Below are 17977 nucleotides of genomic sequence, written 5' to 3'. Positions count from 1 at the left end.
CTTACAGCCTTTGTGGGTGTTTTCTTAAAGTATTTATTTCACCTTATTTTGTTAAACAGATGCACAGTTGGATGGTGGTTGCACAATGTTGAAATGAAGATTAAACAAAAATGGTCCAATGGTTCCAACACTCTCCTTGGGTACCTCACACTTTCTAGGTGTATTCTTTGCTTCTGGAACATAGCTGAGACTCTGTAGTCAATTCATCAGCAGAGTCAGTGTGCTTGGTACATGCCTCTGCTACTTTTGAAGTTCTTACAGTTTATTACTTGCCCAAGTGTTATGAAATCTTTTTCTTACGTGTACTGGATGGGGAAAAAAATCACAACCAGCACATTCAGAGAAATGTTTTGGGAAAGGATATTAACTGACAGTACTGAATGAAGGCCACAAAAGATGTCATCTCTGTAACCTGAAAATTGATCCAGCCTCTGAGGTTCATGTCGAACTATATTTCGAAGTGTTAAAACACACATACACACACACACACACACACACACGCTGTTTCTTAGTTGTTCCACCCAAACCATATTAGGCCTCTCAAAGGTAAAATGTCACAGGGGCTTTTCAGTTGTTACTGAGCTCAGCAGCTGTAGTGGCCCCTGTTGTTCTACTCAGATTTCAGTTCAATAAAAATGTTAACTTTGCAATTCTGGTACTTATTTTTCTTTTGTCTCATTTCAAGGCTCTTCACTGTATCGTTAAAAAAAAAAAAGAATGAAGCATATGACAATATATCTGATGCCCTCATGTAAATTATGGTCCTGGGATAGAGCGTATTTGTCAGTGACTCTAGGAAATGAGAACAGGGTCTTTGCTCCAGGACTCTGCCAGTTTTATAAAGGAGGTACATGCCTTCAGAAGCACCATCACAAGGGAATAACAACGCTGTTTACCATGGGTGGGAGGGCAGGGCTTCTGAGTTGTTGCAGTTTTGCATGTGTCATTTCATTCCTCGTCACCATCTGTTATCTCCATTTTACAGGTGAGTAAACTATGGTTTAAAGGAGAAACCAACTTGCCCATCACACACCTAGTAAATGGCAGCAGCTGGGAAGCCTGACCCCAGAGTCAGTGTTCTGCAGCACTTCGCCACATTTCTCTTCTGTCTTTATATAGAGCAAGGCTAATCTTTGCAGAGTGACAATTCCAGTCACACAGGCTAGATAACCCCTTGATTCTGAAGAAGTAGCAAAAGGGGGTTGGGTTGCTGTGTCAAATGGATTATTATTGTTGAGTTGATGTGTCTGAAATGATAGACAAACTGGAAGGGTGGTGCAAATGTTTTTTGAGAACTGGTTATTTCCCCTAGGTTCCCTTTACATTTGAATGTGTTCAGTTAGCAGTGAGGTATTTGAAAGTAGAGCAGTGCAGGTAGAGGTAGGGAAGGGTACAGTCTTGTAATATCATTTTCTCTCCATATGAAGAGACTATCCCAACTTCTAGGTGCATCCAGTTTAAAATAGACTTAAGGACATTCTAGCTAAATCCTTAACCTCCAGTTTATAAAAGTTTTATGAGTGGATAAGGTAGGAGAAAACAAAGCAAGTCTCAGTTAAACACTGGAATGAAAAACCTGGGAGGATGGATGCCAGCAGTGACTCTGATTAGGTTTACAAGGAGCCTCAAGGATGAATGAGGTTCTAAAAGTTGTCATTGTGTCAGCAGCCCCATCAGCCCCTCCTCCCATGGGTCACCTGACATTGTATTTGCCTTTGAGCCCAACTTGTTCTCAGCTCTAAAGTGAAAATATGCCTCCTTACTAAGAAATCTGTGGAAAAGATTTCATTATGTAAAGCACTTAAGAGTTCTGTAAACAAAAAAAATCATATTCTAAATTATGGGATTCATTATTTGCCCCATGCAATAGGAGTGTTTGAAGCATTGTTTTCCAGGTGAGAATGAATTTATCTGATTGAGAAAGGGAGAAAGCAGAGAGGTTTTAGATTTCAAGGTGGAGCCTTGGGGATTTGTTTTATTGAATACTAGACATACATGTAGCTGCTTTTCTGTTTTTACTTTTCTAAGATTGGGCTAGGAGGCCAGCAGTGGCAGCAGGTGGTTCTGATATTTTTATGATTGCTTAATTCTCATCAGGGATCAGATGATTCTACTGTGTGTGAAGGTGGAGATGTGTCATTTCCAACTCCTGCCTGCCTGATTCAACTGACCAGCCAGGCTGGTTTTTCTTACTGTAATTAGATAGTTGGTACAACGTGGGCATTTGTAAATGGACAATAAGAATTCCATATCTAGGTCTATAAAATGCAGGAGAGTGCTTCCTAAAGATAAATCCACACAGTGGTGGAGTGCTTGCCCAGCATTTATGAGGCCCTGAGTTCATTCCCTAGCACCACAAAAAAAAAAAAAATTAAAAATTAAAAAAAAATTAAGAAGAGTGAGCCCACATAATTAGCCAGAAACTGGGGCTTCCAGAGGAAAGGCTGGCTGCCCTTCCTGCTTCATGAATTCTGACTGGGCTTTCGAATTCTGTTGGGGGGTTACATGAGCAGCCTGATCTACTGTCCCACTCCCATTTCCTGGTACTCCCACTCTCTGCACCCCAGTCACACTGTCCCTGCTTCAGGTTCTCAGCACACTTGCTTCCATCCCAAGGCCTTACATGCTATGTAAGCTCCACACCACGGCTCTGCCCTCCTGTCTTCCTCACTTAGCCAAGTCCTCCTCATCCTAAAGATCACCACTGCAACTTTCCCTAACTGTCCATACTAACTCAGGTCACCCTGGAATATGCTCTTTCATTTTATGCTTCTCCTCTGGCACATATCATAGTTATAACTGGATACTAATTGCATTATTAAGTTCCATGAGAGTAGAGACTGTCTTGCTCACCAGGGTATCCCCAGTCCCTGGCTTAGTGCCTGGCCTATAAAAGGTGCTTGAAAGAATGAATAATGCAGACTGTTCATGTAGGTCATATTTAAAATTCATGCAGCCAGAGATTTTTGATTACTCCAAGAATCTACTGTATCATTCAGATTTCTGCACATTGCCACTATATCTTCTCAAAGTTGTTATTTAGGGGTTGGTTAACAATGGCAGGTTGATGCCAGTGGCAGACTGACTACTTGGGGAATCCTTTTGCCATGATTAACTAACCAGACATTTCAAAGGAGACATCTCTTTGCCATAATGGCATTCAATCCTCTAGTTACCTCTTAATCTGAGTATCTAAACAGTCTAATGATTTGGAGTATGAAATGAAAATTTCTAAAAGTTACGTTTGTTATTTGTCATAATTTACAGATAGGTTCTGTTTTCATTTCCTAATATGTGTTTTTCAATAGCTTTCTCTCACTTTTCAAGGACGTGGTGGATTGCAGTCTAAAGTGGGTGTAGTTTTCCATTTTCATTAAAGTATCTTAGCTTATATTACCTTAAGTTTAACATGTGTCTTTATTGGCATTTACTGCATGCCTAGTACACATGCAACCGTCCAAACAGACATCCTAAAGAAAATCAAAGGATGTTGGGATTCCTGTAACGGTAAGGCTACCAGGGCCCATCTACAACATCTGAAGCAACTGCCTTCATTTTGTAGGTGATGAAATGACAATGTCTAAATGACAGCACATGGCAGAGCAGGATGAGACCCCAGAAGCTTACGTACTCTTCCAGGTAGGGCTGAAGACATCCCAGGAGTTTCTGCTGGAAAATGACACAGACAGGTTGTGCTTTAGTGCCAGACAAGCTGCGCCACAAACTGGGCAGTGGGCCCTGTGGCTCCAAGAAGAGCTGAGCAGACAGCCTGGCTTAGAGTCCTGGCTCTGACACTCACAAGCCACATACCGATGGAGTTCATAAAGCTCTCCGCCCTCATTTTCCCATCTGCAAATGGGATGGTAGCTGCCTCAGAGGTTGTTGTGATAATGAATATGCAGAGAGGTACTGACACCTAGTAAACATGCTATATGCACTGCATATTTTTAAATTATTTTTTCCCATCTTTTGTTTGGATTGGAAAGTTTTGTAGCAATATACTTGGCAAAGCAGCCAGTAATTAAGATTTGGCACAACAGTGATAGACCTCCTATGGTAGAGACACATCTCAGAATTTTTAAAGGCTCTGCCCCTAATTGCTCTGTGAAATAAGTTTTTCTGTGAATCTTCTCAAGTATCACATTAGAATCTCTTAGCATTGTGGATACCTATAACCTACACAGAGTGCTAATGCCTCTGTTTCAAACTTGAGCTTGATTTTGAATATTTTCCTTATTGTCTTTTCCAGTTGTTTATATAAAGATTAATTTTTAAAAGATCCTTCTTGACTGTAAGCCTAAACACATCTAGCCACCTAGTTACTAGAAAGAATTGTTAATTAAAAGAAAGAAGCTTTGGGGGAAAGATTGCTGTAAAAACAACTCCCTCTTACACCTGTAAGCATTTCCTCCTTCTCCCAAAGATACAGTTCATTTAAATAAGCCTTGTCTAAGGAGTGCCAAGAGGGTCTCCAGGGGTCTCATGGCCACCTGAGCTACAGAACTCTGCAGCTGAGAACAGGTGTAAGGGGACACTGGGGACTGTGGCAAAACCACCTTTCTATCCACCCTCATACTTCCTGCCTCCCTTTCTGCCCCTGTTGACAAGTCTGTATTGCTGTTGTAGCCAATTATCACCATCCCACCTGCTCCTCCTCACTCACTTTTCTTGCCTAAATCCTGCTTCTACACTCTGTTGTTATGCACATCTTGCCATTTTTCCCCCTTGTCTTTAGTTAAAGATAAATTGACTTATGTTTAGTGAACAGGCCAGTTCAGAGGCAAGGACCCAAAAACAAGACATGAAAAGTTTGGGAAGTAAGATTGAAAGTGCTTTATAGTGTTTAGGGGAAAAAATGATGGAACAGAGAGTCTTACACACTGTGTCTCAGTGTTAGTCCTGGGATTTACCAACCTGTGATGCAGGGAAGTCTGGTTAGGCCCCTGTATCTTCTTTCTATCATCTCCAATAAAATATACCATGGCTATATGAGGATTAAACCAGAGGGAATGTGTAGGGCAATCATAAAGCAACACTGTTCTCATGCATGTCGCTACAAACCTGCTTTGGGGCTATCTGCTTTTAGAGGTGAAATTTCTGGCAGATCCCATAATTTCTTTAAAACAGCTACTCTTAGGTAGACCTCATTGTCTCTTTTAGCATGGCTGTCAATTCAGTAACATGCAACTCTAGCCAAAACTCTGAAATGCATTTAAAATTGGAGCTGTTCACCCTTTCCAGCTTAGACCTGGTTTAGGAAAGATGCCAAGTTCTTCTTGCCATCTTCCTGCCTCCTCCCACCACTTGGCTTCCCCCAGCATTGAAGGAACAGAGGGTGAGAGGTGAGAGGGAGGAAAGGTCTTGGATGCTACCTTTGGAATCTGCCTTGGTTTACTCTGGACAATGTCAGAGCCCATCCTTGGCACCCTGAACCCTTCTCTGGCCTCTCTAGGTGTTGGCAGGGCCTCTAATTTGGCTGGCCCTTGCAAGACCCCCTCAACATTGGCCTCTGATAGCACACCCCCAGCCTCTTTATACAGAAGGCTCAGGGGCTTTTTGTAACTAGCCAGGAGAATGTGCCAACTGGAAATGTTATGTCTGGGCTCACCCACCCGCCCACCCCAGCCAGAAACAAATGAGCATTTTTGGCCTACACTGGCTCTGTCTCTGCTGTGAACGTTTTCAGACATATACCACACACCAGCCTTCTGAGTTCCCAAGCTTGAGGAGTCAAAAGTCACTCTTTCTAAGTGGCCTTCATAAAGCTGCTCCCATCAGCCCTGTGGTAACAGGGAAGCACACCACTAACTCTCTGCAGAAACCCTCTGCTTTCCAAACTGGTGATTTTTTTAAATATATATATGTATGTATGTATGTGTATGTGTATATACATACATACATACATATATAGATATATATACACATACACATACATATATATATATGTCCACTAATATATATTTATATTAGTTGTTGATGGACTTTTATTTTTATTCATTTATATATATGAGGTGCTGAGAATTGAATCCAGTGCCTCACACATGCAAGTGCTCCACCACCGCGCCACAACCCCAACCCCAAACTGCTGATTTTTCAACCTCTAATCCCTATGCCAGTGAAAGGAGATAGACACTAAGAGGAGCAAAACTCGGGCTCCTCTTTACCAACCACTCTGCAAGGCCGGCAGGTGTGGCTCAAAATTTGATTTTCTGTTGTGGAGGTGGCCAGAGGTAGAGGGCAAAAACCATCTTGTGAGTTCCTAAGTCATAGCATCATGCATTCATTCAACAAATCCTTCCATGGACCTAAGCTTTGTGCTTGGTTATGGGAAAACGTCATCAAACAAGACACATGTGAATTATACAAATTGATCTCAACTATGGTAAATGCTGCAGAATAAGTATAGCTGCAAGAATGAGTAATAAGGGGACATAATGCAGTGGGGGAGTGGGGCAAGGCTTCCATGGGGAAGCAGCATGAAGCTACCTGTCAGATGAGAGGACCAGAGGGATATGTTGGAAAGGCTTGTAGCATTTATGGAATATACGTTTATCCAAATTACCTCTCATTAACAAAAGCCAGTTAGGGTCTTGCTTTTTCTTTGTTGAACTTGTTCCATCAATGGCTGCTTTGCCTTTATTGAGGCATTTCTTCAGAGATGAAGCCCAGATGTAATTCTGTCCTGAGGCCAGGCATTTTGGGTTATTGGTTTATCAGAGGAATTTTGGCACTTGAGGGTCTTATCTGGTGGCCTTCTTATGTTGCTAATTCCTTCTGAGAAAATCTTCCAAAATAGATGTCATTGTAGTGGGCAAGTGGACCTTAAGCTGGTCCATGGGATTTCACATGGGAAGGTTTGAGCTGGGAAGGAACAGGGACTGCCCTTCCCAGAAACTGCTCCATCCTCCCCGAGGTCAGAGGCTGGTGCATGGAGAGCCAAGCCCACTGGCACTCCCCCCTGTTGGAGAGGAGGTTCCTGGGGTTATAGCAAAGAGTCAAGGCCATGTTGGGAGAGCACTATCATCTAGAAGTAGTTTCTCAGAAAAAAAGAAATAGGTCTGTACTATTAAAACTGCCAACAAACTCTTTCTGCTACCAGCAGCCAGACAGGCCATCTGTGTGGTTAGACTGCCCAGGTTATTGGTGGGCAGGCAAGAAACTGAAACAACAGGGCTGGGAGGCCAATGCCAAAGTGTGAAAGATGGCACTCTTCTGGGAATGGAAATGAGCAACAGTGGGAAAATGCAGTGGCTATTTTCTTTTCCACTTGACAACATATGACACTCATGCCTTTTCCAGACATTTTTGCAGATGTTCTCAGTTGGTTCTCTCTTAAAATTGTGTTTAGCAGTTGGGGTCGTAGCTCAGTGGTAGAGCACTTGTCCAACATGTGAGAGGCCTGGGTTCAATCCTCAGCACCACATAAATAAAATAAAGGTATTGCATCCATCTACAATTACAAAAAAAAAAAAAAAAAAGTATTTTTTTAAAAGAATTATGTATGAGGTAGGACAACCCACCAAGAAACAGGCCCAGAAGGGTCACACAGGATCAGCGCTAGATGACAGACAATGCAGGTCTTGTCTCACTACCGCATCATAATTCCTGTCATCCTGCTTCAAGAACTTGTTCCCCAACTCTGTGGTGATCCCTAAGATTTACCTGGTGGCAGAGGAGACCATCATGGTCTCCTCACAGGCCGCTCACATTCTGTCTGTGTGAAGTTTAGTTTTCCCAAAGAGTATTTCAAGTCAAGCTCTTTTTACAGGAGGTGAACTTTACATTGTCCTACCTGTGCTCTGAGCCAGGTGTTTCGCATTGCCCTGTCTTCTTCCCACAGATAAACACCTTAATCTGCTATGAAAATGCCTCCCTTTCTGCCCTTGAGTTGAGGCCTTTCCACAGATCACATCTGGCCCTCGTGGGCTCTCATCCCCCAGTGTAAGGGTCTCCTCTTGTGTTCCACCTGAGGCGCAACACCATCTGCCAGATTCAGTTTCTACCTGACATCTGCAGCATCTGGATCTCCCTTCAGCCCAGAACAAGGGGGAATCTGCACTGTTTTCACACTTTTCTCCCGATTTTATTCTGAATTATCAGTTGTAGGAAAACTGACACTGATGTTCAATAGGATAGCCTGACAGCCTTGTTAATGCATTGTTCCCCAGAGCAGTGTTTCTCAGGTGTGTCCTCTGACCAGCAGTAGCAGCAATAGCAGCAGCAGCACCTGGAAACGTGTTAGAAATACAAAATTTCACACCTTGTTCCATCTTTACTTAATCTGAGGCCCATGTGGTGGAAGCCAGAAAATCAGTGCTTTCAACAGCTCTCTGGGTGATTCTGACTTGAAGCCAGATTTGTGCCCTTAACCCTCTCCATTCATTAGAATCACCTGGCGATTTTTTTTTTAAAAACCACACCACTGCTCAGGCCCCTGCTCAGATAAAGCAAAAGAACCAGAATTCATTGGAGAGGGGCCCACACATACGGTATTTTCAAAAGTTCACCAAGTAATGGAAATGAATAAAAACTGAAGACCACCGCCCTGGGTAAGACTTTGGTATCTCCCTAGGAATGTCAGTAATGTTTGTAAGCATTACCCAAAAAGTTGTGTACCCTAAGAAATTTGGAAAATGCTAGATTTAACAGAGGTGGAACTTTTTACTTTATGAAGATCTTTTCATGACTTTTGATACTTGGATATTTTCTCCAAGAGGGAGTAGAGACCATAGTGTACTCACTTTTATCCGTCTCTTAGAATCAGAATTCCAAGGAACACGAATTTTAGAAATGCTATCTTTTTCTGTTAAAAAGTAGTTTTGCAGCTGCTGGGTGCCTTGTCCCACGCCTGAAATCCCAGTGACTCAGGAAGCTGAGACAGGCCAGCCTCAGCAACTTAGTGAAACCCAGTCTCAAACTAAAAAAAGCAAAAAATAAAGGGGCTCAGCAATAGAGCGCCTCTAGGTTCAAATTCCCAGTACTGCAAAGAGAAAGAAAGAATTACTCCAGCAAATCAAAGTCAGAATGCCATGTACCTATACGTAAGTACCCATCTCTCAAGCCATCTCATTAGCAGAGCGAGGGTCCCTATAAGAAATAGTCATATTAAAAAATTTCTGTTTTTTTTTTTGTACACTCATTCTCAACAATTCTATTACCCACCACCCTTTACAAGTCCATGTAATTAAATTGTCTTACAGATTTGTGTTGGGGATAAGTCTCTCTCCTGATGAACTTTTACAAAAGTTTACATTTCCATTTCCAAGTGTCATTTACATTTCCTTAAATTAGATAATGAGAGCTCTGGTGCCCACCATGTTGCCTTGTTTGGTTGTCAGTATGAAAGCTGAGAACTCAAGTCATGTGCTCAGTTGTAATTGATGGCATTAGTTTGGATTTTCTGGAATACTGTTATCTTCCCATAACTGTAGTCAGCAGTGTCTTTTCATCTATTTTAATAATTTATGACTTGGTAATATTTATTACCACCTATTTTCTAACCCCTTCTGGGAGGAGATTAAAGATCTATAGCTTTGGTATAATTTTTAAAAGGAAAAAAGAAGTAATAGAGAGTTTGTACCTCTGTGGGTTTCCTTTCTCTAAAAACTCCTTACACTATCTGTGCTTAGAAAAGTGAGTCATAAAAACTTCAGGGGGAAAAAAGGGGGGCTGGAGCTGTATCTCAGTGGAAGAGCACTTGCCTTGCATGTGTGAGACACTAGGTTCGATCCTCAGCACCACATAAAAATAAACAAATAAAATAAAGGCATGCTGTCCATCTACAACTACAAAAAAATTTATTTTTTAAAACTGCAAAAAAGATTCTGAAACTGCCCATTGTCCTAGCTCTTATCTCCTATAAAATTTAATAGGATAAAATTTTTAAGTTGTAGTAGCCAGATAATATTTTTGAAAATATGACTCATTGTTTCCTGTTTGATCTCATTATGAGTGTTCTCCATAAATACCCAGTCACCCAAGAAATTCTGAAATAGTAGATTGAATGTCCTATGTGGCACTTTTCAAGCACTTGTTTATTGCTATGTAACAAATCACCCCATAATTTAGAAACTTAAAACACCAAACAAAATCTCATTCAGTTTCTGAGGATCAGGATTCTAGAAGCAGCTTAGTTGAGTAGTTCTAGTTCGGGGTCCCTCACAGGGTTAGAAGCAAGCTGTCAACTAGCCATACAGTCATCTCAAGGCTTGACTAAGTTAGAGACTTGCTTGCTGGCTTACTCTGGTGGTTTTTGACTGGAATACCTTGTTCCTCACCACAGGAAACTGTCCCTAGGCTACCTGAAAGTCCTTACTCATGAAGGTGGCTTCTCCCAGAGTGAGAGATAAGACAGAAAGAGAAAGGAAGTGATTGGACCCAAGATGAAAGTCACCACATTTTGAACCTAATTTCAGAAGCATAGACCCTGATGTTTAAATAAAATTTCTATTCTGGGTTCACAGCCCCCCTGTCAGCCATCCTTCTTTTAGGAATAGGACTGTAGCCCTGCATCTATGTATTTTTGTAAAAATAAAAAAATAAAATTAAGGGCTAGGGTTGTGGCTCACTGGTAGAGCACTTGCTTAGCAATGCATGAGGCACTGGGTTCGATACTCAGCACCACATAAAAATAAATAAGAGAAACATATTGTGTCCATCTGCAACTAAAAAAAAAGTAAATAAAAATGGAAATTTATTTTTCTTTCTATTTCTTAAAAGCTTTCTGTCAACTCTTGAATATTACTTAGCTAATTTTCACCCAAAAAAACTTCTGACATAGTGGACTGAATGTCTTATAGGACAAATGAGATTCAGCAATCTACACTACTAATCAAGATTTCACCTCTGACAGCCTGCCACAGGCAGAAGTATCTGACACAAAAACATAACAGAGAGGAAAAAACAGGAGAAAAGAAAGCACAAATAAGTAATCAACTGTGTGAGCATGATGGTTTGCCTCCAGAACCCTTGCCTTAGTGGAATAAGTAATTCGTTCATTAACACAGACGGTGGTGGCATGTTTATCACATAACAACTACATTCTAGGCACTGTGGGTAACACAGCTCCCCTTAAGAGGTTGCAATCTGAAGTCAGAGTCAAGCATTCCCAGGGGAAGAATAGAGGAAACAAACTCCTAAAAATCCACATATTTTATTTAACAAACATTTATATAGTTTTCCCTGTATGTCTGGCACTATTTAGATACTTGGGAAATAATTACATTATCTACTTCTCAGAATTACCCAGGACTACTATTCCAATTTTATGAATGAGCCACAGAGAGGTTGAATATGTTTCTCAGGGCCATACAGCTAGACAGTAAGTGACAAAGCTGGACTTTGAACCCAGGCTATCTGATTATAGAGTCAATTCTGGTTACCACTATATGTTAAAACTGATTGGATTTTTGAGCAATCTGGTGTCAATTAAACACTACTACACAAATGGTAAATTTTATCACTCAGTGCCAGCCTAGAAGTTGACCAGTGACCTAAGTTTGAAAGTTTCTCTTTTCAGAAATGTTTCCTTTGCCTGTGTCTATTGGGTGAGAAGTGAACCAAGGTCTACAGAAGACCATACCAGAAATGGCCTTAGACCAATAGGAGTGGAAAATCAGAAGACTGTCACCTTTCTGTCCCTTTCTGGAGTTCAAGATGTCAAAGCAAGGACATGGTGGGTCCTCTGGTATAAAACTTCAGATTTCCTTGGGTCTTCCAATAGGAGCCATGATCAACTGTACTATAACACCAGAGCCAAAAATCTATAGATCATTTCTGTGAAGGAGACCAAGGGATAAATGAACAGCCTTCCCATCACTGGTGTGGTAATACAGCCATGGCCAGACAAGAAGGCAAACCACAGCTCAGAAAGAAAACTCTGATGGGAATTCAATAGCAAAAGTCATACTGGAGGAAAAAAATAGCATATCTCTTCACTTTAAAGTTAATACTGAGCTCAGAGTAAATAATAAAGGTAAAATGAAGGGTTCTGCCATCCTAGGACCAGTTGCAAAGAAGCATGCATACTCATGGCCAGCAGTGCATGATTCTCCATTGTCTTTGTATTAAAAGAAAGAAAAGAAGGAAAAGAAAAGAAAAAGAACAAAATGAGTACCCACTAAGAACTATTCTCCCCCACCAAAAAAAAAAAAAAAAAAAACCACTGCCAGACAAGTCCAAATGTCGAGGTAAATATAACTGTAAATTAAATGGTGAGGTTGCAGGCCCAGCAAGTGACCGAATAGGCCGTAAGAACAGGCCAAGGCAAGGGGTGAGGTTTGCACAGTAGGTCCTGAGCGTGCCCTAGAGTGATGCCAGAATGGAGGGAGACTCTAAAGAACACCTTGAGCAAAGTAGTTTCACCAGATTATCTTCCTAATTCACTAAATATGACAGTACTCATGATTCAATAAAAGACAAAAATGCATCCTTTGTGTTTTTCTTAATCTGCTCTAAAAAAAGTTTCTGCTTTTCGCAAAAATTTCAAATAGTATATAGTGAAAATAGTAAAAAGTAGAAGGTCCCTATTCTGACTCACCAATCCCAGACTTCAGGGACAACTATCCATGCAATTTTTAATTGTGTCCAAAAAGAATATCAAAGTATAGACTTGCATTATTTCATGATGTCCCTCTTGACCAGTTTTATTCTTGTTAATAGCTGCATGTCATTCCATCATTTATATCATAGTGCTTATTTTAATCACTGTTGAATGAGATGCAGATTATTCCTAATTATGAAAACTAGAATTGTCACCAAAAACAGCCAGAGATATTCTTTTTTATCTGAATGGTTTAACATTTTAATCACTGATTTCTGCCCACAGTTTCTGCATTACCTTGCCTTACATTACCTCAACCTCTCAAAGTCTAAATAAATAAATAAACAGACAGATAAATAAATAAATAAATGGCAAAGGTTGTATAGAGGATTTCAGAAATAATTCAGAAATACAAAACTTTGAAATACTGTATGTCATTAATTTCTAGAAGTGAGAATGTAAATCTGTTTCTTGAATTCAGTAAATTTTAATGGTAGCTATGGCTCCATTGGGAGACAAAAATAAAAGCTAATTTCCTCATTTCCCTACCAACAATTTTGGACTATTGTTTGTTATTTGGCACGTTTCTACTATGTGTTTAGGATTTACAGTAGTTTCATTCTGTTTTCTAACCAAGATGTTGCCTGCATTCCTTTAGCCCTAAGTGGACTGAAAGGGCCTAAGACCTTCACCTTTGACCTTAGTTTTCCCCTTTCCTGAGACTGTTTCAATTTATCTCCTAGTCAACTAGATTTTATTTCCCCCTTTTTTATCTATTTGAATATTTTTTTCTGAAAAATTTGCTCTTTTCCCATTTGTAAGAAACTTGCTTTTTATGCCTAGATGTTCACAGAATTCTTACATTGTCTTTGTAGTTCAGTAACTTGACCTCCTCTGACTCTTCATGTTGAACATACTATGAAGAGGTGCTTTCCCACCTGAAATCTTTTTTAATCTGCACAGTTGTATCATCACTTACTTCAGCAGAGTTTTCTTTAATATTATTTGGGGCATTTTTTTTCTGGCTTCATTTGTTCTGTTCTTTACTTCAGGGACACCATTATCCCATATGCTTGCTGACGGATGGCTGTCTCTCACAACTGTCATCTTCTCTCTACTTAATTTCATTTATTTTGTTCCCCATCCTTAAATGCTGCTTTATTCTCTCTTGTCTGACCTCCATCACTGACTATATTTTCAAGAATATCTGTTCTAATGGAATTTTCTTTTCTTGATGATTTCATTATTTTCGATTTCTTTCACCACTCTTTTAGCTGACTTTAACTTCCTTTCCCTGTTTTTCTTTGACCTCCTATATCTCATCTTAAAATTTACTTCACAAAGAGTTTATATATTTTTGTTTCTTTGAGAATGCAGATAAATGTGCATCTGAAACTCTTTGGTTCACTGGAATAATATTTCTTAAGAGTTTATTCAGGGCTGGGGTTATAGCTCAGCAGTAGAGTGCTTACCTCATGTGTGTGAGGCCTGGGTTCAATTCTTAGAACCACATAAAAATAAATTAAATAAGTAAAGATATATAAAAAAGAAGAGTTTATTCTTCATCATCCTTTTGATTAAAACATCACTGATGTTTTCAAGTTTTGTCTTTATTTGCTTTTGGTGTTATCCGTATGCTTAAGTCTATGTGAAAACACTAACTCTAGCTTGATAGAGCACACTTCTCTCCTGGTTTTCTATTCAGTTACAAATTGTGGAAAGGAATTGGCTAACCAGAGGCAGCTGCAGAACTCAAATTAAGTGTGATTGCTCACAAGTGTTTTTAGCCATATTTGCCATATTCTGACCTCGAGCAAGTGAGTTGTCCGAGCAGGATGTAAGGATCATGGTGGAGACTCCCAGCTCTATCATTTCCTAGGTTATTTTATTTATTTGTAGCTGCAAGTCTGAATCTCTTCAACCAGTGCAAAGTTGGTTGGTATTACTGCTTTTTCATACTCTGGCCTCACCTCCTAAATAGGAATTCTACTTGGGGAAAAATACATACATCTTGCTCAACAGTTTCCTTCCATCTGTCTGACCATCCTTTCTTCTCTGCAAAATAGAACCAACCCCTGGGAAATGTTCTGCATTTCTCCTGTGTTCCATATATACCTTCAGTCCTTTTTCAAAGTGCAAGTATCCCTAGGATGTCTCATATAACTTTCAGAGAAAACTGCAACCTAATTGGAACCTAGAAGGTATGTTTCAACTCTCTATAGCCTCCCTTTACTTGATCCAGATTCACCATATTTGGCAGGTTATGTGATCTGAGATTTTAGCTATTTTTTAGTTTCATTGTAGATGACTTTTTCATATCAAAGTTCATACTTTTAAAGATCTTTTTGATACACAACTTAGAGAGATCTTGTCTCAAAGTCAAAAAAATTTAAACAGACTGGGGATGTGGTTCAGTGGTTAAGTGCCTCTGGATTCAATCCCTGTTATCAAAAAAAGAAAAAGAAAGAAAGAAAGAAAGGAAAATGTTAAATGTTTTTTTTTAATAGATTTCATGAAAGGGAGAAGAGAAAACACAACTTATGTTCCCCACCATCTTTTATCTATGACATTAAGTTTTTAACTGTCTAGTTTATGCACTCCCTGGGTAATAAGATTTTTTTCACTTAGTTTCACTTAAAGACATTTATTGAGAATATAATAGATGGAGAACAGTATGCAAAATGTTACTAAAGATATAAAAATGAGTAAGACTCAAGACCTACTTTCAAGGAACATACGGTGTAACATGAACAAGAAGAGAAACCTGGAAGTAACTATAATAAGATACATTCAAATGGGGTCAATGAATAATCATTGTTATGACAACTATGATGAAAGAAGCTATGGAATTAGACTAGAGTGTGATCAGATTCTGGTAGAGGGACAGCAAAAACCAAAAGAAAAGAGAAATGATGGGCAGTATCCATTCTGTGTAACCTGAGGAAGGTGGCACAGTGGCAAGGCAATGGGCTTGGAGTTAGAACATGTAATGATACCAATATTACAAACCTGTTGTAAGGGTCAAATGGGATAATATGTGTCAAGATCACTGAGCTCACAGCAGGGGTTTTTGTTTGTTTGCAGAACTGGGGATTGAACCCAGGGGTATTCTACCAGTGAGCTACACCCCAGCCCTTATTATTTTGAGACAGGGTCTCACTAAGTTGCCCTGGCTGACCTCAAACTTTTGTTCTCCTGCCTCAGCCTCCCAAATAGCTGGGATTGCAGGTGTGGTGCTGCCACTCCTGACTCCACGGTAGGTGTTTTATAAGTGTTTCTTTTCTTTCTGAATGAAGTCTATTTGTATAACATGATTCATGCCTTAATTGCTGTATCTGTTTTATTAACTATTTAACACAAAGTTTTAAAATTTAAAAAAAAAAAGAGTGGTCTTTTTAATGTTAATTGTATCTGTTATGTAATCGTGTGGCTCTTCACTAAATCATTGTTACAGTAGCCTTCTGTCTGAAAAATCAAATGAGATAATTGCTGTGAAAGGGCTCCTCAAGCTATTATACAATAACCAGTGTAAGGAAATAACCAGTGTGAGGGCAGAGGATGGAATCAAGCATGGCTGGAGGGTTTCCACTAAACCCAGTGACTCCCCAGCTGAGCACAAACAAAACTCCACGGCTTCTCAGAGACACAAACATATGGTACACAACCAGTGTACCATATCTTATGTTTCCTCCTTTAGAAGAAATCCCAACACCTGTCCATTTTGAAAAGGGGACACCCTTAGCAGATTTAAACTGGGTTTTACCCAGGTGTGTATTCAAACAAGTTTTGTACTCATTGAAGGCCAGTTCACTGAAAATCATTAGGGTCTGCCTGTGGCTGGCTTGGGACTTTGCCCGTGTTTTCCATAGAGGTGCAACATGATACACGTGAAAGGAAAATAGGTCAGAATCTCCTGTAGATGTGCCGCCTCGCTTCTCAGCTAAAGGTCATTCTTAATCCTCCTACAGCTCCCAGAACACTGTGTGCAGTGGTTTTTCACTGTTCCAGGAAGGAAATGACTCCTATAAAGCAAAACAGGGAACAAATTCTTCACAAGAGCAAGAGACCCCAAACGTTTCACAATCCCATTGAAAGCACTGCAAAGATGAGTTCTAGGGAAATTTCAGTTAGAATTTGAAGCCACGTCCCTGCCTAGAACCATGGCTGGGACTTTAACCGTCCACCTTCTGTGAAAGGAGAGGATAAAGAGGACTCTCAGGCCAAGCTCACTTCACATGAATGCAGAGGATGGTGTCAAGCTGGCTGAAGGGTTTCCACTGAACCCAGTGATCCCAGCTGAGAACAAATGAGACTCCACTGCTTCTCAGAGACATCAAAAGAAATAGCAAGAATGTCACTCACACTGCTAAGAACACATATGGGAACAGCTGGGCCTAACCTGGAAGCTGACTGCTTGCCCCCTCAGGGTTCCCACTTCTCAGGAGGGTTGGCTGCTGCCCCCAGCCTCCACCTCCCACAGAAGCCAACCCAGTTCCCTTCCAGAAACACTGGCTGGCCCTCGTCACCCTAAGTGGTTTCCACCAGCTAGGCCCATGCTCTTTACCAGTTCAGAGGAATTATTTTCAAAAGTAAAAATAAATGTGTTCTTCTCTGGATATGATCTCATTTCCATATTTCCTAAATCCATTGCCAACTTACGTTCCCTTTTTTCTATCCATAGCACTTCTCTCATCTAGTTTTGACTCAGCCCTTATCAAAGCATGTGTGTGTAATTCCCTCAGACATTTATCTGGAAATACTGTGTAGGTGACTCAGAAACAAGTAAGAAGGAAGTATAAGCATTCCAGTGTCCTGTCTTTGGTTCACTAATTTTTTTTTTCTAGCAGTGAGGGTTTACTTAGCTATTTTGTGTGTATTAACAAATAAAAATAAGGATGTTCAAGGCAAAATATATATATACATACATACGTAAGTACAAATACAAATATATATATATGTGTGTGTATATATATGTATATGTATATATATGTATAAAATATTTAGCCAATGTCAATAATGATTTACTGTAAAAGTTATATACATTTAAAGAAAAACATCTCCTTCATGACAAAATATATTAATAACTATGCCACTGAAAAGGTTAAAGCATATGATTTCTAAGTTCTACTAATCCTTTCGCTTTCTTAAACATCTTCTCTACAGAGATTGCCTAATTGTGGAAATCAGTACGTTCTTTGCTTCCTTTGAGGCCCCAAAATAAAGCTAGTTCTCCCAAGCATAAAAAAAAAAAAGTTGTATTTTTAACTATCACATGGCGTACTCAGTTCATGCTAGGGAAATGTTTGCAAACATGACCAGGTCTAGCCCATTTTGGTGCCAGCCTTCTCAGCTTCCCCCAAGGGGCCTACATGCCCTCAAAGTCAAGATGACTCTAAAAGTTTATTTTGATAAATAGTCTCAAACCTTGAGTGTCAC

At 40.0% G+C, this 17977-nt stretch overlaps 1 protein-coding gene across 1 annotated transcript in view; it reads left to right on the top strand.

The window, feature by feature from the left end:
• Window positions 1-608, top strand: part of Ell2 (elongation factor for RNA polymerase II 2) — a 72564-nt gene extending 71956 nt beyond the window's left edge. The window contains exon 13 of the mRNA XM_026385863.2: window positions 60-608. Coding sequence (XP_026241648.2) covers window positions 60-97 — 38 coding nt within the window. The 3' untranslated portion in view covers window positions 98-608. The remainder of the gene's footprint in view (window positions 1-59) is intronic.
• Window positions 609-17977: the final 17369 nt, after the last annotated feature.

The sequence above is a fragment of the Urocitellus parryii genome, chromosome 1, assembly GCF_045843805.1.
Source record: "Urocitellus parryii isolate mUroPar1 chromosome 1, mUroPar1.hap1, whole genome shotgun sequence".
Taxonomy (NCBI): domain Eukaryota; kingdom Metazoa; phylum Chordata; class Mammalia; order Rodentia; family Sciuridae; genus Urocitellus; species Urocitellus parryii.
This window is presented reverse-complemented; position numbering and strand designations above follow the sequence as displayed.